Source organism: Gadus macrocephalus, chromosome 7, assembly GCF_031168955.1.
Source record: "Gadus macrocephalus chromosome 7, ASM3116895v1".
Lineage (NCBI taxonomy): Eukaryota > Metazoa > Chordata > Actinopteri > Gadiformes > Gadidae > Gadus > Gadus macrocephalus.
The window spans coordinates 16,638,699-16,662,805 of NC_082388.1; the positions used below are offsets into that span (position 1 = coordinate 16,638,699).

The 24,107-nt window shown below is 44.0% G+C and overlaps 2 protein-coding genes and 1 long non-coding RNA gene across 9 annotated transcripts; 2 read left to right on the top strand and 1 right to left on the bottom strand.

The window, feature by feature from the left end:
• Positions 1-2,982: 2,982 nt before the first annotated feature.
• Positions 2,983-3,933, top strand: LOC132461708 (uncharacterized). The gene is made up of 2 exons (XR_009526663.1): positions 2,983-3,518; positions 3,627-3,933. It is a non-coding gene; the product is annotated as an uncharacterized LOC132461708 (long non-coding RNA).
• tbcelb (tubulin folding cofactor E-like b) lies at positions 3,743-14,863 on the bottom strand. 6 transcript variants are annotated; one of them, XM_060057002.1, is made up of 9 exons: positions 14,725-14,863; positions 13,936-14,004; positions 9,988-10,191; positions 9,457-9,596; positions 8,914-9,095; positions 8,308-8,564; positions 7,615-7,741; positions 7,220-7,336; positions 3,743-4,791 (listed from the first exon to the last, which is right to left on the bottom strand). In XM_060057002.1, the coding sequence occupies exons 3-9, from the start codon at positions 10,130-10,132 to the stop codon at positions 4,443-4,445; spliced, it is 1,317 nt and encodes a 438-aa protein (XP_059912985.1). In that variant the 5' UTR covers positions 10,133-10,191; positions 13,936-14,004; positions 14,725-14,863; the 3' UTR covers positions 3,743-4,442. The 6 variants fall into 6 exon arrangements, with proteins under 6 accessions (XP_059912985.1, XP_059912983.1, XP_059912982.1 ...); XM_060057000.1 differs by having other exon boundaries at positions 9,988-10,142; positions 10,567-14,004; XM_060056999.1 differs by having other exon boundaries at positions 9,988-10,142; positions 10,563-14,004.
• A 432-nt stretch (positions 14,864-15,295) lies between these two features.
• Positions 15,296-22,859, top strand: foxred1 (FAD-dependent oxidoreductase domain containing 1). 2 transcript variants are annotated; one of them, XM_060057005.1, is made up of 11 exons: positions 15,296-15,626; positions 15,779-15,999; positions 16,237-16,347; positions 16,706-16,824; positions 17,059-17,153; positions 17,438-17,539; positions 17,631-17,707; positions 17,810-17,970; positions 20,193-20,322; positions 20,417-20,521; positions 20,934-22,859. In XM_060057005.1, the coding sequence occupies exons 1-11, from the start codon at positions 15,473-15,475 to the stop codon at positions 21,186-21,188; spliced, it is 1,530 nt and encodes a 509-aa protein (XP_059912988.1). In that variant the 5' UTR covers positions 15,296-15,472; the 3' UTR covers positions 21,189-22,859. The 2 variants fall into 2 exon arrangements, with proteins under 2 accessions (XP_059912988.1, XP_059912989.1); XM_060057006.1 differs by having other exon boundaries at positions 15,779-15,832.
• Positions 22,860-24,107: the final 1,248 nt, after the last annotated feature.

Genomic DNA, 24,107 nt, shown 5'->3' on the forward strand with positions numbered 1-24,107 from the left:
ACTCGTTTGAGTGCGTATGTTTCCATGAGGTTGTGACGGCGAGTGATCAAGCGCTGTGAGGTTCAGGGCAGGAAGTGTATCGCTGATGTGGGTGCGTGGGAACTGCATGGATGAGTTCTCCAGCATCAGCGGATTGTTTCTGTAGAACCCTTCAAGCCTGACACCCCACAAAGAAGGTCCTGGTCTGGAGATCCAAGATTGGGCTCACTTGTGGTGGTCACCTTATCCCCACCCAACCAACCTTACGAAGGGGCCGCAATCGTACACTAATACCCCCGCCCCCCCCCCCTATGGCCATACAGCCTTTGGCCTTGACCTGCCCGCTTCCCCTCTCCCTTTCCGTTCACATTGTCCAATCTCCTACTGGTAACCTTAACCACGCTACCAATTCACCCCATCACACAATAGGCCTGTTCAGTTAACCTTAGCCCCCCGATCCGTGCTTCATAATGGAGTGGACTGGAGCATACCAGGCCTGGGATACCCTGGCCCAACTGGGTCCCGAGTATGGCTTTTGGGATGGACGAAGGTGCCTCCCAATATCTCTCTCTCTCTTTTTCTCTCTCTCCCAACCCGGGGGCTGACCTTGCGTTAGTGGATGTCTGGGTATTGCATGACGCTGCGTAGAGTCGGGTTGTGAGCGATGGCAGCGGAACTGAGAACCAAGTCCATGTGAGGCTGTTTGTATTGGATATAGAAAGGCTCTTTTATGCTAAATCAATACCGTTAAAGTACATGCTCCTCTGTTCTACCGTGTTCGGCATACTGTTTGAACTTACATCAAAGATTATTCCTGTGAACCCGAGTGTTAGGCTTTATTTCATTGATACCATTGAACTCTGAACCCTCATATGTTGAAATAAAAATCTAGCTGCTGAACAGAAGATTGCTCCATAGAGGAATCTGATTGCAACACAGAGGACATTCATTAATTCCAAGGAACCCGTCAGGCATACGTTTGTACCTATGGATGGAACTTTGGGGTCCAACAGTTATGCTGCTAACTATGATATTTAAACTTCACTTAGATCTTAAATCTTGAAAGCCCTGAGATGGTCCAAGAGATGCTAAGATATTCCAGCATTGCTGCACCCCTTTACACCACACCGAACCCAAGAGAGTTCTGCTTCCGGTGGCTGAGCGTGCATTCAGCAGCGCCGCGGGCCAACACAACCGTCCCAGCGAGGTTGAGAAACCACACTGTCGGTCTAGGGGGAAGAAGTGGAGGTGGAGGTGGAGGAGGAGAAGGAGGAAGCAGAGGGAAATGCCCCAGAAACACAACACCGCTTGACACGTATGGAATGGAGACCGTAGCAGCTTGGCGTGACGAACGCACGCCAGGTAGTGGGAATGAAATGAATGAATGGATGGGGGGAGAATGCTTGTCTGCCTCCACAGCCAGGTTGCTACAGGGGCGCTGTGAAATAGAGCCACGTGGACCAAACCATGCGAGCCACCACGCGCACCGGGTGACTGGCAGGCAGCTGCGAGTCACTCGTCAGAGGCGTCCCGCTCGGCACTCTGCGGGCTACAAGGTCGTTTCTCAAGGAGATCTGATTGTGGATTAGTGAATGAACACCAAACTCTGTCTGGTATGCATAGTATTAATGTATATCTTCTTTCCTGTGTAGATGACCATTGGGGCATTTTTTTAATTGAGGGCATGCTACTGTAAGAAACTGCATTATTGTTTTTTCACAGGGCGACATTTTAGTTGGGGAGCCAGTGAGAAAATATGGAAATTCTGATTGGAACATTTTTAGGATGACAATCATAGAAGTGATTTGATTGGTTGCTTCAAGTATGTTAGGATGGTCTGTAGACCATCTTAACATGGTCTACAGACCATGTTAAGATGAGAATCAGCTCAACATAGAAAGTATATAGAAGTAGTTCACTGATACAAAAATGTCTGCCTAATCTCTTTCCTCTATTGCTCAGTTCATTAAAAAGTTTGAAAAGTATAATATATCTTTAGATATTGATATTTTTTATTAACAATGAAAAATTTTCACATCCCATAGAAGTCAAGTATAACAATAAAATCCAGCTCACAAAAATAGTTGCAGTTCACTAATCGTAGGACAGCAATACAATATCAAACGTACTGTGTTTTAACACAGTGGAAGGCATACAGTCATTAAGATTAAGTCATAAACTATTCATAATCTAACAGGCGTTCATCTTCAGACAGAACACCGCTTAGCAAGGTGGGGGACTAGTGTGTAGTCCTAAAAACAATAAAGTCATAGACCCTTTTCAAAATCGCAATATATGACACCCCTCAACCTAAAATTAACAAACCAAAACACTTATTATTTTTCCTCAAATGCCCGATTCCCTTCAACAGCATCACAATCAAACGCAACGCATATCTCTTTAGGATGAAGAATTATTTGTATCCAACTACGTTCAGCGCAAGCACTCATTTGTATAAAACTAGGATAAAACACACACATATATTAAAAAAAAATAATAATAATAATAGAGTAGATTTCAGTCGGATGTCGCTAGTCAAGTTTACCACTATTATTTCAGTGCCTGCTGATTTAAAAACGGTGAAGGGACAATCCCGGAAGGCTGTGTGTGTTTGACAGAGTGCTTATATTTTCATGGTGTTTGCATGGTGCTTCGGTAGACAGCTGCCAGGGTGAACTCCTCGAACTCATTTCAAATAGGAAAACGCCTCAGCATTAGGACTCCCTGAAGAGCACCCTGCCACCAAACAGTGGCAATCTAAAAAAAATGGGATTATTAGTCCTCCATTACAATGCCATTGGATACACGGAAGTACCCGATCAGTGGGACAACTAAATTGCGTGTATTTGGGAATCAGATTGAATCTTAATCGGCATTGTCATCATCATCTGAAACTAAAACGGTCACTTTCCCAAATCCCACCAGCAGACATTTGGTGTCCCTGTGCAAATAAATGAGCATGTAACAACCCCACCAACCTGCAGCATCCCTCCCCCCTTCCAATTTCCCTCCCTGTCTCCCCATGACAAAGCCAACGTCTGACGGTGTTCGGTGATGGAATGGATGCATAAGAGTGAGAATAGTGATCGACCGATATATCGGCCGGCCGATCAGCGTTTTTTTACGTGTATCGTATCGGCCGATTATTATTATTTATTTTTTTGCCGTGATTTACAGACAATAAAGACAATAAATGTTAATTATTTTAAATTGAGACGTTGTAACATTTGTTAAACTCGAGGGGCGGCACCAAGCATGCAGGGGAGGCCCAGAATATACACAAGTATATTGCTCGTTCCCAGAGTGACTCGATGAGCAAATTCAAATTGTGCTCTCGCGAGAACTCTGGATTTCCAGGGTATTATCGGCTCTAGAAAATCTGTATCGGCCCTCAAAAATCTGTATCGGTCGATCCCTAAGAGAGAGACAAAGCCCGAAAGAATTAGACAGAAAAGAGTAAGTAGCATGAGAGAGGGAGATGTATATATAGGATAGTGAAGGACGTGAACCCAATAATGGGCTGCCCCACCATCACAGGGGTGGGGGGGAAGAGAGAGAGAGAGAGAGAGAGAGAGAGAGAGAGAGAGAGAGAGAGAGAGAGAGAGAGAGAGAGAGAGAGAGAGAGAGAGAGAGAGAGAGAGAGAGAGAGAGAGAGAGAGAGAGAGAGAGAGAGAGAGAGAGAGACAGAGAGACAGAGAGACAGAGAGACAGAGAGACAGAGAGAGATTCAGGGTGTTTTAGCCATATGGAATAGCTTAAATGAATTTGGACCTGGGGAGGCTGTTGCACGGTGGCTGCTGCACAATCGAGAGAGAGAGAGAGAGAGAGAGAGAGAGAGAGAGAGAGACCCTCTATTCATTGAGATGGACAGCGGTGGTAACTCGAGTGATCCGAAAGGCGCTTCGTTTTACCTTTCCTTCCCTCCCGGACCCCCGACAAGCTCACCACAGGGGCGGTCTTGTCTTTCCTGCTTGTGGGGGGGTGGGGGGAAGGGGAGTAGGGTGTCCTGACCGAGCCGTGTCCGTGTGGTCTGTGCGCACCGCTGCCATTATGCTCGACACGCCGCGCTCCTGATTGCAGCTCTATGGGGGGGGTTATCTGGGGACATGGTGCCATGCGCCGGGCGACGCTGGGCGGAAGCACCGCGCCGCCGCGGGTAGACCGCCACACAGAGGGGGGGGGGGGGGGGGGGAGAGGCTGTCGAACGCAAGCCTATCCCATTGAATTACACACCATTAAAACGTGCGAAATGGGTGGGAATCAAAACCCTTTGTGTCGGACGTCTTGTATAAAAGGTGTGCAAGGGCGCGATGCATGATGAGATATAGAAGCACTTTTCACATCGACGTTGAAGTAAAATACGAACGGAAACACAACATTGACAATAGATTGCACTTGGTTAATGCACGGGCGCAGCAGACGAGCCAGGGTTCCCCCCCGGGCCGCGGGGCCGCCCCGAGGCCTCAGCTCCCCGTGGAGTGGCAGCGGGCCTTGTCCTTGGGCACCAGCAGGATCTCGTCGCCGTCGCGGATGCTGTAGGAGTGCAGCGCCCGGCCCGGGTACTGCATCTCCTGCGACAGCGACGCGGAGCAGGGCTCGGTGTGGATGACGTGGAAGAGCCGCACGCCGCTGGGCGGCAGCTGCAGCAGGGCCCGGAGCTGCTTCTTCAGCGCGCCCACCGTCTGCTCCATGGTGAGGGTCACCACCTCCACCCGGTCCCCGCAGCGCACCTCCACCGTGGGGCCGCGGGGCGTCAGGTCCACCTCGGCCAGCGGCGCCAGCCGGCCGTACTTTGACACCAGGATGTGGTATCTAAGAGGGGGAGGTGGTGAGAAGAGAATAAAAAGAAGAGACAAGAGAGGCAACGGGGCATCTAGTGAGTCATCGCTGCATACGTTTGAGGGAAGCTGGCGGGAAGAGGTGATAGAAGGGCTTCTAGGGAGGTGTAGTACGTGGCCCCAATGGCCCCACTGAGGGAGCGCGCTGCTGTTTCGGAGGCGCATGCGCGTTCCAGGGACCGGCGAGAACAGACCTGGGCTTACCTGCCTCTCCCCTGCCGTGAGAAAGCTCTCAGCCACCTGGGGGACCGAGGGCGGGAGATAAGGACCGCGGGGGCGATTAAATAAATCCAACGAGTGAAAGGCTGTGCTTTCAAAGCTACTGTAACAGCTGGGCCAATCAAAGCAATTTCCCTTCCCTCCCTAAATAGTTCCTCAACAAAGCCAGGACCCTGGCCCGCACTTTCAAGCCAAAACTCAAGAGTCCACCCTGGGAATTGTGCTCCGAGCTCCCGGTGCACAAAGTGCTATTCTATTAAGAAGCCATTAAGTTAAAGCTTTCCTTTTATTGGAGCGGGGAATGCTTTAACAAGGCACAAATAATTGGTGAAATAATAGCTGGATTTTATACAGAAAAAAATGGCTGCCATTAGCCGTTGGTAATGGTGAAATGACTGTCATCCTTTTAGCTGTGCCAAAGCATCTTAAGGCTAATGCTAACCGCTCTGTTCACTAAACCTCTTACCTTACTTCTGTGGAAAGGCCCGGCAAAGGTCTAGCCAACATAGTCAGAGTGCAAGTGGTTTATTTACCTGATTAGGCTCCGTTTTTATAATCTGAACTACGGATGGATTTCACGCTTGAAGTATGTATTTTACAACCATATTGTTACGGGATACATCCGTTCTCCCCTTTATCTACAGACACTTGACATCTTCAATTATATTTCATAATCCCCTTAATTGACTGGGGCTCGGTAGCTGTCTTTTAGCACCGCCATCTTATCCTTTTCCCTCCTTTACAACGTCCATCCACCCCCAAACCCAAATTCACTGTTCGTTTGTTTCTGATTGTAGTCGGAAATCTCACCTTCTCTCCTTTCCAAGGTGAATGAACCAAAGGCCTCCCTATCACTAACATATTATGTAGTCTATTGATTGCTGAGCCTGTCCAGCAAACTTCCCAACCAATCATCATGCAACCCCCGAGATCGCCATGATCGTGTCTTACTCGCCCATAACAAAATATATCAAGATAAAGACAGGGGAGGAATCTGTCAAGTGAAAAGACTGAGGGGGACATGGGCTGACGATGGCTTTGGATCAGAGCACGAGCCTTAAACAAGATTCTCCCGCTGTAAGAGGTGTGATGCTGTTTTTTAGCAAGTGAGAAAAATACTAAAATAACGCAATAATAATAAAATGTCCATGCGTCTTCCACATTAACTGGTGCAATTTCTAGTCTTGTCCCAGGGCTGGGGCGCTTTGCTCAGAAACTAGCTAGTGAGAAACAACGTCTCAGGAGTCCCAGTGACATCACCAATAAACACAAAAATCTCTCATTCCAGGATCAAGGTCTGGACAGAGAGAGATGTCAACGAGAAAAATAATAAGTTTAAGTAAAAAAAATAAAAAAAAACATCTCACTTGCTACCTCGTGTATCGCTTTTCCCAATCAGAGAATTCCCGGCACAAAGGAGTCATTGTGCGGAGAGAGACTAGTGGCATTGTCTTCCAAAGGTTAGCCCCCACCCCACCCCACCCCACCTCCCACCAACACCAACCTCCCACCGCCACCGCCACCCCCAGCGCACACCACCAGTCCGTGGCCGCGCCTACCCCGGGCCGGACCTCCCCTGCATTCTGGGGAGGTTAAGTGGAATGCGGTGGGTAAAGATAGGTAGAGCCTGGGCCGGTCTTTCTGGAGAAGGAGAGACGGGGGCAAGAGAGAGAGAGAGCCCTTCGGAAATTCTTCAATCAAGTCCAAAGCTGTTTCGGAAATGTCACACATTTTTTTAAATCCTCATTTTTTTTCTGTGGATCATACAGATTGAGTATCTTTGAGTAAAACAGATTATAACCGGCCCTCTACACCTGTGTTGACCTGCGAATTACTATCCATCAGTGAGAAGTGAGAAGGTACAAGGCCGAATTTCATGGGTCTTTAGACAGGCGTTGGGTAGCAGGTGAAGCGTCTGGCTCAGTCATTGGGGATCGAACTAGGAACCTTTAGATCAGGGACTCTCACACCCTAGCCACTGCTGACTAACCCCTTCCTACTCCTTAACGACGTGTATCAGCATTCACTGTTAGTCGCATTTGGATGATCCTGACCCTGTAGTGACATAGCAGGTGGATGTGGCACTGGACACATCTGGGTGGACCCTCCCACTTGATGTCCCTATAGGGTAGATATCGAGGTGGATAACCCCGGGCCCACGGTAAACAGCAGAGGGCTCTGACCTCCTGGGGAGCTCCTCCTCCGGACGGTCCTGATGGTGGCGGATGAAGAAGCGCTCAGCGTCCTCCCGCTCCCCGTCCGTCACCAGGCTACCGTTCAGCACGGAGACGGAGGGAAGCCTGCACACACACACACACACACACACACACACACACACACACAGGAAGGACATTTTGCTTGATGATTGGTAAGGTGGAGCTTGTTTTGAATACACTCAAATGGCTTTGTGTCGTGTGTGTGTGTGTGTGTGTGTGTGTGTGTGTGTGTGTGTGTGTGTGTGTGTGTGTGTGTGTGTGTGTGTGTGTGTGTGTGTGTGTGTGTGTGTGTGTGTGTGTGTGTGTGTGTGTGTGTCGTGTGTGTGTGTGTGTGTGTGTGTGTGTGTGTGCAGAGAACTCACTGTGCCACTATGAGGCTGCGTCGCTGCTGGTCAGTGTATGGCTGCAGTAAGGGAATGCCCATCACTTTCACCTCCGCCAGTTTGGGGAAGAAATTCAGACTGTCAACGTCCTCCCATCTGCTAAGCCCTGTGATGGCATACACATGGAAAACATGACTTTTTGGAGAGTTTGTTGGTGCTTTAGTTGAGACATTGAACGATGAAATGACTGGTGTGAGACATGAGTCCATATCACAGAGAAGACCGGACAGCAAGAGCAACCGCCATCCTATCCACCTCCAACATTCGAGTGTATGCTATCATACAGCATACACTCCATTACAGTAGTATAATACAAGCCTCTGAAGTAAAGAAAGCTGAATTAGAAAATTTACATTCAACATCATTCATAATGTCCTAATGACCACAAACGAGTGGTACAGCTATAGAGCGCCTCAAGGGCCGAGGCCACATAGCCTCGAACCCATCCAGAGATCATGATACTATCAATGCCAGTCGGAGCGGAAGCCGATAAATAAATAATGTAACCTTCCCCACCAACGAAAAAATAACTAATGTTAGCGGTTGTTAGTGGGTCTCTGGTTCAGTGGTGAGGGGGCTACAGAGGAACCTGACCCACCATCAAAGGCCCTTAATCAAACTCCTCCTACCTAGCCTAGCCTATCCACTTAGTCAGTTGGGCTACGTTCAGACCTGAGTTATTGAGGTTGATGTAGCGCAGCTTGGGGAAGAGGCGCTCCAGGGTGTCGGGGGGGTCCTCCACAGAGCCCAGGCTGTTGTTGGCCAGCACCAGCATCTCCAGACGGGGGTACATGGCCCCCAGCTTGCGGACCTCCGCCCATTCCTGCAGCTGGTTGTCTGTGATCTGGAGCAGCCGCAGGGACGGGCAGGGCGTCCCGGACTCCACCACCTCCTCGTAGAGGTTCAGGCACAGGAACAGCTCCTCCAGTCTGGGGGGGGGCGGGGGTGTGTGTGTGTGTGTGTGTGTGTGTGTGTGTGTGTGTGTGTGTGTGTGTGTGTGTGTGTGTGTGTGTGTGTGTGTGTGTGTGTGTGTGTGTGTGTGTGTGTGTGTGTGTGTGTGTGTGTGTGTGTGTGTGTGTGTGGGGGGTAGAGAGGGTGTTTGGAGAAGATCAGTAGAAGTGGAAGGGGGTATTCGAAGAACTGATGACCAACAATACCCAAGCCATCTCAATAATCAAAGGGAATCATATGACTAGAGTTCAGAGGTGACCAAGACTCGAGGGTAGATCAGAGCAAGGAACAATCGTTGGAACACGGTTGCCATGGGGACTCTCTTACTCTGGGGTGTGGCTGGTGAGCGTGTGCACGGTGTCCCATGTGATGTGCGTGTTGATGAGGACCAGCCGGCGCACCCTGGAGAACACCTCGGCCAGGCTGGGCTCCAGCTCCACGCCGCTCAGGGGGTTCCTGCTCAGATTCAGGAAGTCCAAATGGGGGACGTTGGAGACGATGGTCCCAATCTGGCAACCCCAAAATATAGATGGTGATTGCGTCGTTGACACATCCGTTGTCAAGAAACGTGAAATTGGTAGGATATCAGTACAGGTAGGAGGTTTTGTGCATTGTATAATGATCGATAATGTATAGATTCAATAATATAGCATATATACTCAATTATATCAAGTATTTACATCTAAAATACTAGTACTCTAGTACTTGTACTCATTCCACTATTTTTTATTTTAATCTCTTTGACCAACTGAAATAAGTGCCTTATATACAATTTCAGTCAATAACCAAGAACTGCAGTAACACCTGCAACACCAGAGGTGGTGCTGTTGTGCCTCCAGCGTTCGGTTACCCTGCCGTACACACACACACCTCTTCCCAGTCCTTGAGTTGGTTGTGGGACAGGTCCAGCTCGACCACGTGGGCGCAGAACGTGGCCACCTCCGTCCTGTCACCGGCCTTGGTGATCCCGCAGTCATTCAGCACCAGCACACTGGGCAGGTTGAGCCGATCTGAGGCCACCACACAGGAAAGTTACTATGTGTCCCTGTTGTAATAATCTAGGGAAGGTCACACATGTAAACAAGTGTGTCTACTGCTAGAAAGTCGGTTATATACAAAACTTGTCAATCAGACAAGGTCTATGAAAACAGACAGCAAAGAATTTTTTAAATGATCGCCCTTCGCTCTGTAGATACACGATACACGCCTGATTATATCAAATAAACACTGTAGCTGTCAACATGCATTGCTTAAAAACTCCTTATCCTTGCACCCTGTCCTCGCACTCCTACAAAAGAGTGTGAAAGATAACCACTGGTGTTAGCGCAGATTGGGGGGCCCACGGGGCGAGACCCTGGGGTCAACTGGTGAGAGGGGAGGGTCCAGGACGCCACGGCTCACCTTTCACCGGGGAGCCCGGGGGGCTAGGCAGCACCACCACCCCCATGCCCGGGCCCCGGCAGTAGGGGAAGTTCTCCGGGTTGTACTTCTCACTGACCACCTGGACGAAGGAGCGCCCCTCCTCCTCGTCGGAGGATGAATCCATGGCCCCGGGCCTAGCGCATCGAGGCAGGGGACAGAGGTAGCAACACGGACACCGTTAGCCTGGATTGGGTATCAACATGGCTGTAAACGAGCCCAGAAAGGGCCCCTTATGGACACACGATGTCTCATGCAAACATTAAACAAATAACGGATTCAAACCTGATTCAGTGCATACTTATCTAATGGTAGAAAGTACTCTATAGTTTGAGGAAGAATCCATGTGAGACTAGTAAAATACCAACATAATAGTAGGCATTTTATAGCATTCGAAATGGCTAAGAAAATGGTATTGCATCATACAAAGTATTTACTGTAGACCTATCAATTAGTACAAATAGTATTTTAATGAAGAGCATCACGCATTCACACTTAAGATGTGAACGTGAATACAAACTTAGTTTCTTAAAAAGAACCGTGAGATACCGTCTTACCTACAATAAGTCAAGTCAAGCTGCCTGTTGATATGTGCTCTTTCTCTCTCTAAAGCGTGCTGATAAAAGTCTGTGCGGTTGCTCCTCCCAAGATTCTGAGCCTCTCTCCAGAAAGCAAAGATAAAAATGTCGCAGCGGCACGTGTCCAATAGAACACAACACACACAGAGCCAGCTTTAAATCCTAGTCACTCTCTAGGAAGAAATTAATACAATTTAATAAAAAATGTCTTGCACCGTGAACCACGAAATTCAGGTCATTTGTAGTTCTTGGCACATCCAAAATGATGAATAATAAATAGTCATTATTGATCCTCCATTTCACAATGTGAAAATTATTCACAACTTTTTTTCTGATTCACAATTTATTTCAAAGGACCCAAATCAGTAAAAGAAGAACTAAAATATATTTGCTAAAAAGCTACGGTTTTAATTTGTGGTGACTTTATGGTCATTGCTTTTGATCACCGCCTTTCTTTTTCAATGTCATTCAAATTATGTTTTGCTGAAGTACAAGGTGGGTGTAATTCTATACATTTCTTATACCAACTGACCCAACAGACGCTGAAAGCGCCAAAAGTTTAAATAAAGTTAGGCATTACCTAAATGTATTATACATTTTCTATGTAAAATGCTGAAAGCTCCTAGAGTCAAATAAAGTTACGTTTTATATAATTGTATTATATATTCACACTATAGATGTACTGCCAGAGCATAAGGTTGGATAACATATGGTTACTTTGTCTATCAAAGTACCCTGGCTAGATAACTAGATCCAATTACTGTTATGAGCAACACCTGTGTTAACTTTACGATAATGCCGTTACAAAAAGGTGCAGTTTTGGATCACCATTTCTGTCTGCCTGTGTTCATCACAGGAATTTCAAACTGTTTTTTTTCTACATGAATATTATATATTTATACCAAGTCAAATTAATCAATAAGGCTTAGGATAACTTGTCTTGACTTGTCGGTTACATAAACTCTGCATGGGACTCCCAAACCCAGCCTATTGCTTAGTAACACGTGACTTGAAACGATGGCGTTGGCCCAGCACTATTACATCAGTTGCTCTGCTGTTTACCGCCTTTTTCCCCGGGTAGAATAAAAGGTTTAACTGCCCGACCTATCAGTCTGCCATCACAAACAAAGGTCCAGGCCTGTACATGTGACGTGACGGGAAGTTGCTATTGATCTTATTAGGCTGGTTATTCTGAAGTTGAAGGACAGGTTGTACCACACTTTCACTCACACGTCGGTCAGCATTGACCTTGAGCCTACAATGAATTCAAACACATAATCCCATTAGATTGTTTTATTTTTAATTAATAAAAGTGTGGGGTCCTTTCGTTGCCTCCATGGGAGAAATATTTTGAAACTCTGAATTGTAAATTTACAATATAAACACAAATATAAATTCCGACACAGGTTTTCATGTACAGATATTCTTTCTAAATCACTAAATTGTTCTTATTCCCTAGATTATTTAAGACTGTATTGAAGTGATTTAATTAAAATGTTAACATTTAATTAAATGTGGTTAATCTCGGTGCCAGATAGCTGCATACCACCGTGCTACCAGGGCCTCAACATCCATTACCCCACATATAGAAGTCATCATGACATTAGCTTATTTAGTTAACTGTGACTCCAAGAGCTGTCCATTGTCTATTGTCTGCTTCGGTCATAATCTCAAAGCATCCTCTCAGTTAATGATAGCATTGTTGTAGTCTTTTGTCTATTTCTTTCATAATCATGATATCCTCGCATTGTATCAACAACAATAACACCAGGTCTATTGTCTTTTTCTGCGGTAATCATGATACACTCTCATTGAATCAGCAATGACACAAAGGCTTGCAATTGGTATGATTGTGGTGTCATTGTTAATTAAATGATGTCATCATGTCATTGAAATAACGATAACACCGAGAGATTATTCAGTGTATACTTCGTAATTGGATGACAACTGTAAAATGTATTCATGCAATATATTTAGTGGTTAACATAATAGTAGTCTTAGTTAATACAGCTAATACAGCTGACATTGGTCACATTGTGGGTCAGCTGATCATATGACCTATATATATATCCCCTCATCAAATTGGTCTCACCATTTGCCTGAAGAAGACCCAACAGGGTTTAAACGAATATATGGGAGCTTAAGCAGTGCTGCAGACAATTAATTTCTTTCACTTAACATATTAGGCCTACATTTTAGAATGTGAACTAATATTTATGTCTCTTTATTTTGGGCAAAACATAGAATACATCTCTGTTGCCATGGTTAGATTGGATATTTTGGATGGCAACGTGACAGCCCAAACCAGATTATCCATGCAAATTATAAGGTGGCTATTGTGCTCCCTAGTGGTGGGCGAACTGAACAGCAATGTGTGATAGTCCAGACAGGATGAAGCGACATTTGGCTGTAGTTTTAAACAACAAATAAATGAAAGGGATTGATTCCATAAAAACTGACAGGAAACTTGGATAATACCATTTGAATGTTTATAAATCGTATGCTAAAGAATCCCCATTCTCAATTAAACATATACTAGGGGTCAAATTGGATTCAGCTACAAATCTAAAGACATAGATTTGAATCAATAATGAATAGGCGCTATAAAAAAATATATGAATACAGATCAATATAGTACAATACAAATATGTGGGTTAACATTTGCCCCAAGAGATGCTTTAGAGACACAGAATTGTTGTTACAGCTGCACAAAAAATAGACTGTATATTGAAAGTCAGAATAAAGGTAATCACTTTAGCGGAATTCTACAGGTTATTAGGTTAGTCGGTTAGTAGGTTGGTTAAATAAATAAGGTCTCTTTCTTTGTCTCTTCTCTCATTTAACGCCGTAACAGGCAAAGGGAATACATCAGTAGGATATCCCAATGGATTTGCAGAACGGCAGGATTTAAAGCATTCCGTAATACTGGTAGATGAAAACATTTTATCAAGATTATAGAATAGAAAAACACAATTTTCTACCTAGTATCACTTTCAACCATAGAAGGTCGCACCTTCACCATCTGTCTAGCAGAAGAGAACGTACATCCATTCCATTTCAATAATTAAAAAATAAAATAAAATTGTACAACAATGAGGGAAAATAAAAGTTTTTTTTTAATAGTAGGTCTACATAATTAATGCACATGCTCATGGTAACAACAACACAGGACAACGTGCTCCTAACACAAAGACTGAGATGGTCGTTGATAGGAAAGTTAGCAGTGGCTGTGCTATCGGTTTCAGACAGCTGGGGCTTGGTTATCAAAGAGACGAGAGCACTTTCTCTGGAAAGGGTTTGACGTTTTCTGTCACAGATGGTTTCCCATATCAGAGACCGACCTGATGCTTACCTCTGATGTGTGAACGACCAAAGGAGAGACCTTTTCAGCACATTTGATGATTGGAGGTCTGTTGAGAGCCTGCCGAGGGAAAATGCTGATGAGCACTTGGTTGGTTGATTGGTTGGTTACATGGAAAAAAAACCTGCAAGATCTCACAGCTAAAAAGGCGAAGCTCAGATATGCAAACAAAAGCTATTGCCATACTCGTGACCAATCAAGATTACATTAAAATGGTTGACACAATTGGAAACTCAATATAAGTGGGTCTAAGCCATACAAACAAGACAATTGACCAGCTGGGGGTGCACTGCACTGCCTTTAAAACTGCCATGACAAAGGACATTTTGTACAATATGCAACGGCAAAGAATGAATTCAATGACTTTTAAATGGGGCGATACATTTTAAAATGGAGTAGACAAAACCACAAATAAACGTAGGCCTAGACCTACATGGTAAGCGTATACAGACTAGTAGGAGGTAGATATTTCTTCAACATTGACAGTTGTGTTCAAACTGGCAAGAAGAACTCAGTAGCTTGCCTTGTGAATACAAAACACAGATATTTTAAAACAATAATAAAGAAGTGTGCACTTGAGCAGCCTTGGAGTAACAGGTTGTAGGCTACGCAGGTTGAGTATGACGTAAACATCATAACATCGCGTATGGGGCTTGTTGTGACATTAAAATACATGTTCATAAAAGTCATAACGTTCTCACATCTGAACAAAAGCGTTGACCCAATATATCACTTGTAAAAAAAAAACCTTGTCATGAAGTGTCATTTGTTTGCACTCACCGTGGCGAAAGTATTGCACTTGCAGTACCTCTGTTTGCTGTTGTTCTTCGGTTTGATGACAACTGCCCCCGTAACCGGAAGTGACGATGTTCAAAAAGTAAATAAATCCAACCTCTTTTTAACTCATAGCACTTTTAGGATTTAACAACGTTTATGAAATTACATCAAACATTTAATCACTAAAGGAAATGATCGTATCTTTATGTCAAATACATACACCTAAATATCGTATAGAAACTGAAACGTTCTTATTAGTTCAATATTATAATGGTTTAAAAATATGTTTAATTATTTCACTGAGACACATTATAGGAATGAAATTCGATTATATTGTATTCAAAATAAACTGAGAGACGAATAGACAGAATAGAGTGAAAGCGTAGGACACATTAAAATATGTAATTTCCCTCATAGATTTATAATATTAAATTAAAGCGTTTTAATTAAATTGCATTGATGTCCTCAAAGGTGGTTATGTTTAATGACATAAACACATATGTATTATCGAAGGGACATTTTTAGCGATCGGAATTATTTTCATCATTCACCATTTGCTTCCAGGTCACATGCACTCTGTGACGCGCAACGTGTGTAACGACCTCTACATGGACAGGTTTATATTCGCTAGTAACACATTAGTATGTCACTGTCAGTAGGTAACTTGTAACATGAGATGGCTGTGCGACTTCCATCAGATAGCACTCGTATTCAGGGTTGCATGAGCGATTGAAGTCATCCGGTCCTAGCCATGTTGACCTGGCGAAATATGCATGTTACAGTGCGAACAGTATCTGGACTTTTAAATTCCTATCGGGTGATCCGCAGCCGAGAATGCATGTGTGCACATGGACGTATTAGGACTTTCACCACCGGTAGAATTCTACACAATAAATTCTTTAAAGGTAGGCTTTAAACATGCATTGTATTGATTTTACAACACATCATGCCCTATAGCGAAATATACGCATACACTCCGATTAAAAGTGACTGTTTTTTTATTCTGTCACAGTATGCGCGAAGTTAAGAAGTTTGCTATTTTCCCCATATGCATTAGACCTGGAAAACCAATTTAATGCTGCGAGGGACAAGGTGGCGGATGCCCTGCCAGGTAGCCAGTGGAGCCCCTTCGAGATGAACCCCAACCTTCCCCCCGAGAGGGCGGACATAGTGATCATCGGAGGGGGTGTGATTGGCTGGTCGATAGCCTATTGGCTAAAAAAAAAGGAGAGGGTGCGGGATGGAGTGAAAGTGATAGTGGTAGAAAAAGACCCAACGGTAATTTTCTCTGCCCTGCATTCAAAACATTTAATTTTCTTTCGCTAAATTATTATTTATTATGTAGGCTCCCCCTTGAGTATATAAAGATATGCTCCTTGTATTGATAAAAAGCCTGGGCATTCAGAGAAAAACAACTGAAAGAAGTTAGACATTTCTCTTTCTCGTCTAAAAATAATAAACTTTTGTGTCTATCATAAATACATGTCATCATAAAATATCTTCTGCTTTTTCCAGTATTCCCAGGCCTCCACAGTGCTCTCTGCAGGGGGCATACGGCAGCAGTTCTCCCTTACAGAGAACATACAGCTCTCTTTGGCCTCAGCAGACTTCATGCGGAATATCAACGTAGGTCTCTAACCCCAAAACATAATGTGCAATCTAAAGTGGGCTGTGGAGTCAATCATTCCTTGGGTGACTTTATATAGCTCTGCTACTTTCAAATATAAGATAATACTCCTTCATACACGTGTTGGGAAAAAATGCAGTATGCAACATCAAATCAATTCCCGCCACAAAAGTTCTGGATATTTTTTACCATTAACCTTGTTCTCACATTTGGGTTCTCGAATCGTCATCGGTGGTCAAACTGATGGGCAGACTCTTGAGAAAATAGCGGAGCGTGATTATTCCTCTTTAACAATGGATCCGTTTTCTTTGGGGTTGAGAATGAGAACCTTGACGTTGGCCGCTCTCTCTATCGTAGGAGCACCTGGGGGTGTTGAACCAGGAGCCGGTGGACCTCCAGTTCAACCACTCCGGCTACCTGTTCGTGGCCAACGAGAGCGTGGCCCACATCATGGAGGAGAACTACAGCACACAGAGGTTTGCCTCTCAGTCCCTCTTAAATAATAGTTTTCATCCACTTTATTTGAATACAAGAGCGCGACAAGAAAGAAAGAAGAATTGGAAGACAGAGAGTGTCTTTCAATCTTTATTTCTTTCCTTCTTCAAAATAAATAAATTTAATAAAAGGAAATGCTATATAAAGTGATAGAATTGCATTTCATGTTACTGTGATGTGGGTGAGCCTTGACCGGGGTTATGCTGGTGCTGCAGGTTCGCCGGGGCCAAAGTGTCACTCCTCTCGCCTGTGCAGTTGAAGGAGAAGTTTCCCTGGATCAACACCGAGGACGTTGCGCTCGCCTCCTACGGTAAAGCCAAACTGCTCAGGAACACGGCTGTAACGGTCGAGACGGCCACGGCTGCCATAAAAACAATTGTCAAGTTTTAGCCACTTTAATTGAATACAAGAGGGGTATCATAGTTTTTATTCACTTTATTAGTGAATACAAGAGGGCTACAATAGTTTGTAACCATTTTATTTTAATACAAGAGGGGTACCATAGATTGGTCCTGAAAAAATAAAATAAAACCTAAAGCATATCTGATTTTAATTTGGTGTTTCTCTGTTCCCCAACCTCCCCGACTCCACTAGGGCTGGAGAACGAGGGTTGGTTCGACCCGTGGACCCTGCTGAACGCATTCAGACAGAAGGCTATTTCCATGGGCGTCATTCAGAGCATTGGAGAAGTCACTGGTTGGTTAAAGGCTAAACGCATACGCTTGTGGTTTTCAATTGATTAACCTTTTTTCTATCGTTGACATTCTGTTTTCATTCATTATTTAAGGTTTCAACTGTACATTAAACAGAATGGACACTGTTGACGGCGAGACGGTGGACGTCAAGAGAATAAAACATGTGAACGTAAGTGTAAACTGTCATGCTGACACTTCCTTCAAACAACAGCGTTCGTCCTCATCTGTAGAGTGACACCGGGGGGTCGGATGTTTTGTTGTCGTCGCTCAGGTTCGGATGCCCAACAGTCGGGAGTACCAGCCGGTGGAGTGTGCCATCGTGGTGAACGCGGCGGGGGCCTTCTCTGCTAAACTAGTGGACATGATGGGCATCGGCACTGGTCCCAAGGACACGCTATCAGGGATGGCCTTACCGGTGGAGCCCCGCAAAAGGTAGAGGGATGGATGTGTTGAATGGTAAATGGTCTGCATTTATACAGCGCTTTGCTAACCTTTGTGTGGGGTGGGGTTGGGGGGGGACTCAGAGCGCTTTACAATCAGTCAACATTGAGTCATTGATGGACACATCAATTCAGCAACCGCAGGTGTAAACCACGCCAGAATATAGAACACATTTAATATTTAGGACAGCTGAGCAGTTTGTTATGCCCCCTCAATCATAATGTATCAATTGAGAATATATACGGGAAAATGGATAACAAAGCAGAGCCATTCTATTTTTGTAATAATAATAAGCCATAATAATATAATTACTATAAAATACTTATTTTAAATGAGCATTATTATTGACCATCAATTTGTCTATTTTAAGAATAATATCCCACACACCACGGCAGTTACCTCCACAGGTTTAAAATGTTCCTGTTCCCTGAGAAGGGCCGACCTGCTATGCCCAAAGTAACGTAATGTGCTGCACACAAACAACAAGTGACCAATTGTCAAACAACAAGACTATATGACTGAGTCATTAAAGTTGGGACTGACATATTGACAATCGAGCCATCAGCCTAAGCATTAACGTTATCTTTTAACCACAGTTAGTTTTTCTTTGTTTCTATGATGCCACATTGCATCAAACCCATTTAAACAAACAATTATATACATTTTAAATGGGTTTGGAATCGGGTAATCCTGTGCTAGCCAGGGTATGTTAAGGTGACCTTGACCCAAATGGTCAGGGCCCACTGGGTCAATCTGTGAAGCCAAATGTATGAAAGGAAACTTGGGCCCTACAAATGCATTGCTCCTCCCGTCCGAAACAACTCTGTTTCATCTCATTCTTCCTTCAGTACTAAAATAACTTGTTTGTCAATGAGTAGTAGCTATTTGGTGGTATTATAATTATTATGGCAAAATAACGCTGTTTCTTTTATTCAACGTGATAATTTTGATTATTATTATGATAACTTTGCTATAGCTGAGGAATATGAACATGAAAATCCATGTCAAGTTCATGGCCTGCGATGAATAAACAAACTTTGTTTGATTTGTGTCGCGGTTGTTTGATTTGGGTGGCAGGTAGGACCCAATAGCAGACAGTTCAGGTAAAGGATAATTTATTAACGCAAAAGGCAAGGAACACCGAGAACACAGGTGACGCAGGGAACACAGGGAACACCGGGAACACAGGGAACACACATGACACAACTCACCACAAACTACAATGATCCGACAAGGAACAAAGGAAAGACAAGGGCTTAAATACTAAACACAGGGCATGCAACGAGTAACAGCTGAAACACATTAGGGGAGGGGGCAGTTATTTATTTTATTTTATTTAGAAGTTTATTGAGCAGGGACAAATACATTGTACATTGTTTCATACAAAATATAAAATAGATGCCATGCATACTGGTTTCTAGTCAAGACTAATTTGCAACCCCTGTCCCTGGTTAGGCCTTTGCTAAAAGTTACACATGAATAAAAATACAGAAGACATCATATACAGGAGACATCAAGACAAAAACAAGGACAATGATTAATGCGTGGGCATGCGTGCGTGCCCATGTGCGTGCGTGTCAATGTTCACAGGGTTTATTCAGTTTCAACCATTGTTGTGTGTGTTAAAAACCTTGAGCTCTGTCAATGTTTTGATTTCTGATGGTAGTGTATTCCACAGTTTAGTGCCTATTGCTACAAACGATGAGTGTCCGAATGTGGTTTTGCGCTTCGCTGTTCTACAATTTCCGCTCGTTGCACCCCTAGTTCAAATTCTACTGTTCAGTTTGTTTATCAATTGGGGTATTTCTGGAGCAAGGTTGTTCACACACTTGAAAATTAATTTTAAAAATGAAAAGTTTACAAAGCTGTCAAATCCCAGTAAATTGTGTTTCTTTCAAATTTGGCCATGATACCATCTAGTAGGTTTCTGATCCATTATTTTAAGTGCCTGTTTGTGCCTGTTTGTAATGACACAGGAGGGAAACTTGACCGGACATGGGGAGAAACAAGACAGAGATACCAAAGTAAAACAGGAAACACAACAGAACAAGACAAGGAAACAGACGGACCATGACAATTTGTTTCCCATTTTTCTATTGATCTGTGTCGATCACAGTTACTGGGATTTAACTAGTAGGCCCTGCCACAAATGTCTTTCAACAGACTCTTTACATTCATATTTGTCACTTCACTAACTACTGTCCCATCACCAGGTTTATCTATGTATTCAACTGTCCGGATGGGCCAGGGCTGGACTGTCCCTTCCTGGTTGACTACTCTGGTATTTACTTCAGGAGAGAGGGCCTCGGTGGGAACTACATCACTGGGACATCCCCAGAGGAGGTTTGGAAATGCGCTGCTTGGCTTTGCGTACTTTTTTGCAGGAAAACATATTTGTGTTTGGAAACGTTTCTTTCTTATGCGTGCCTGGCTGTAGGATGCAGAGCCCGATGTCAGCAACCTTGATGTGGACCACGAGTTCTTCCAGGAGAAAATTTGGCCTTCATTGGCTCATCGCGTCCCTGCTTTCGAGAAACTTAAGGTATGATTAGAGAATCCATGTCCTTGTGCCACCAAAACCAGATCACAGGGGTTGTTGGCACGTTCAGACCAAAAGGCATGTTGGTTCAAAGAGTAATAATGAGATTTATGGGCTTTCTGACCTTGTCTGACCCTATGAATACTGCTAATACACAAACATGTAGATGTTTGACACTAGAGTTCTCAGTTTAAGGCATGATAAAGATTCTATGTCAAAATCAAAGCGAAAGTATTCTTGTTTTACAATAATATCTGAGCAATGCAAAAAAATTGCATTGTGTGGTTGGATGGGGATTTAGGAATCCCCTCAGCCCAAAGTATGACAATACCAGTATTTATACGAGCAACCTTGTCGGACGCCACAAACACTTTGGCTCAAAATAACCCCCAACAACCCCTCCTCTCTCTCCCAGGTGACTAGCGCATGGGCCGGCTACTACGACTACAACACCTTCGACCAGAACGCCATCCTGGGCATCCACCCGCTGGCACAGAACATGTTCTTCGCCACGGGCTTCAGTGGGCACGGCCTGCAGCAATCGCCCGCCGCTGGGCGGGCGGTGGCGGAGCTCATCCTGGACGGCAGCTACCAGACGCTGGATCTGAAGGGGCTGGGCTTCCAGCGCATCATGGCCAAGGAGCCGCTGCTAGAGAAGAACATCGTCTAGTTGTGTGGGAGTAGCATGAAGACAGAAGGTTCACGAACTGTTGAACAATGCCACACTCGCCCAGGGATGTAGCAGGAGACCCTGGAGCATAAAGTATTCGGCTAGTTTGATAAGACCCCAGGTTATTGGCAAACCAACAGAAAGCACTGTTTCGATAAGTGGACCCCAGAACAACAATTCAATAAGTTGCCAGGATAAGTGTAGGAGGGGCTGTTTTAAAACTGATTGGAAAGATGCCTTCGTATTTGCTTAAGTTCTGAATCAAAATCAAGTGCTCAGTTCCCAATTGTTTTAACTTACAGTTTCAGTCTTTGAGCATGCACTGTGACATGTAAAGAAAAAATCTGAACTTGTGTTTTTTCTTTTGATTGTGGGCACTATTTGAGAAAAGACCTAGCAAGGGCAGTTCATATGCAGTTACTTATGTCGTACAAAACAAACATACAGCTATGGGAGCGGCTAAACACCAATTTGGGATAGAATGGATGTCAATGGCTCATCGACTGCCCAATTTTGGAACAATGAACAATGCCACAGCGAGAGCCTGAGTTGAACCAATCCCTTGGCTGATTTTAATTCTCGACATAGAAAACGTCTTTACTTAACCCGTGGTCTCAACAAAATGTCCAAATCCTTGAATGAAGCCTGGTGTCAGTCTCACGGAAGAATCAAACACATAAATCATTAAGCAATTGGGAAGTGGAAGAGAATGGAGGGGGACAACATTACCTAGACACCTACTCTGTTGCCTTGGGATAAAATTCGTAAACGCTGACTTGTGATATTGTCACTCAAACTAAATAACTATTGTGTTTTACTCTGTCATAGTTATTCTCACCAATCTACTGGAATTATTTTGTCGCAAGCATTTCCTAAAACTCTTTCTAGAGGGAGCCATTACTGTAGTTATTTCAAAGTAAGAGTCAGGGGCCCCTCTAATGGGGTACCAGGCCTTAGTTGGACTAACATTTATCCACAGCCCAGAGAATAATTCACTGTGCATAAATTTTTTTACAGAAAAGATATATACTTATATATGTGAGTCGCTTTGGATATAAGGGTCTGCTAAATGTAAATGTGTGCATTAACTTGCGTAGGCACAGACTCAAGCAATTGAACAGCCAAAGCTTTGTATTAATGATTGAGTTACTTGTTAGCCAGTGGTGAATACCTTAACCCAACACCGACCCTAAAGCAATTGGCCCTACTATTCAGAGTAGTTAAAGGTTCAACAGGGGATGGGGGGTCAAGGCAAGCTGCTGAAACCTTTTAAACAAACAGTGAGAAGGAATGATCCAAGGAATGAACAATGCAAAGTCTTACTTTGACATATGTGTATAAAGAGAGACATATTTGTGTGAAATATACATTTACATATTGTCTTCTGTTAAGATGCTGAAGTCCTTAAAATTCAGCGAAAACTATTTTACAATCAAGGTTGATCTGGAGTTTATTTTGTATCAAAATGTTTTAAAATGAAGGTAATGGCAGAGAGCATTTCATATTATTGAGGCCTGTATAATGTCCTATTCCGATTGGAAAAGCTGTATTTTGCGTTCACTTTTCCAATTCTATAGGCTCATCTTTTCTCTTATTCAACATTATAAATTTTGCTGGGTTCTTTGAGTATTTGTATCTTCTCTGTGGTTAATTATATTTCATTATACAACACTATAGCTGTTATTTCTGTCTGAAACCCAAATCATTGTTTGAGGTAGCTCAATATAAGGGAGCCATACAAAAAACATAAATTCTGCAATCCTAATATGTTAACCAAAGCATGGAATCCATGAGACAAAGGTGTTTTATGCCTTGCATATAATATGAATCTGTTAATTCGATCAGTACAATGAACCTGATGTAGGTTTATAATGACCTACATTAGGATAACAGATAGATTCTACCAAAGACATGTATGCATATATGCATAATGGATTTACATTTATTTGGAAATAAATCCTAGAAAGATTTGCCAGGTTGGTTAAGACCCCAGGTTAGTCACCCAAGGTGAAAATGTCTTTGTTCACATGTCAACTGATACTTGTGTGGTGTAGGAGCGTTCTGAAAATGGGCCCTTGGCAATCCAATGAAATCCATTCTATTCAAATCGAGTGTTTAACAGCTCCTTAAGCTGTGCTTTTCTTTTGTCCAACACATGTAAGCCCATAGAAACTGCCCTGGCTAGCTAGGTTTCTCCAATAGGGCCCACATAGGAGCCAAACCTCAAGTTTCGGTTCTGTGTTTTAACGCCACTGGACATGCTCAGGGACTTGTCTCTGAGTCGGGCACTGTCGCAGAGCCACTACCTCAGACTCCCTGAGCGAGTGGGGCATGCACATAGTCTAAACAGAGAACCGTACATTTATGGCTCACCAACATGCCACCATTCATAACACGCCTGCTGTGAGAGGGGCTGAGATGAATAAGAATTGGGTTCATCTCGGCATAGACAATGACACCAATTAACCTGGGGTCTTAACAAACCGGCCAAATCCTTTAACCTTCATAAGCGTGACTCGTTGTCTACTGGAGATACGTACATAAATATATAGTCTGGAAGTTGTGGGGGGAAGTGGTGCATATTTTGTGGCATTTAAAACCGCCATTAAATGTCAAAATGTGCTACTTCCTCCAAACTGTGTGCATGCCAGGATACACATTATACTTGCACACTGCACCCTCTACATGTGCAGTGCAGGCCGTACCTGCTCTGGTCCCAGACGCTGAATCCCACCCTGATAAGCCTACAGTCGGCCTACTCTTCTTGCTGCCTCTGTTTGGCGCCACGTCTCCATCTTGCATATCCAAAAACAACAACAAACAAATTAAAATATGCTTCACATATATAAAAACTCGGCCATGACATCATGGCATGGAGGCACAGGAGTTTGCCTGCAGCGTTTCATTTTGATGCAAATC

Coding starts and splice junctions, on each gene's coding strand:
- foxred1 (XM_060057005.1), top strand. CDS start 15,473: ATGTTGACCTGGCGAAATATGCATGTTACAGTGCGAACAGTATCTGGA. Junction 16,825..17,058: donor GAGAACTACAGCACACAGAG/GTTTGCCTCTCA, acceptor CTGGTGCTGCAG/GTTCGCCGGGGCCAAAGTGT. Junction 17,708..17,809: donor AGAGAATAAAACATGTGAAC/GTAAGTGTAAAC, acceptor GTCGTCGCTCAG/GTTCGGATGCCCAACAGTCG.
- tbcelb (XM_060057002.1), bottom strand. CDS start 10,132: ATGGATTCATCCTCCGACGAGGAGGAGGGGCGCTCCTTCGTCCAGGTG. Junction 7,337..7,614: donor CGCAGCCTCATAGTGGCACA/GTGAGTTCTCTG, acceptor GTGTGTGTGCAG/GCTTCCCTCCGTCTCCGTGC. Junction 4,792..7,219: donor GAGGAGGAGCTCCCCAGGAG/GTCAGAGCCCTC, acceptor TCCCCCTCTTAG/ATACCACATCCTGGTGTCAA.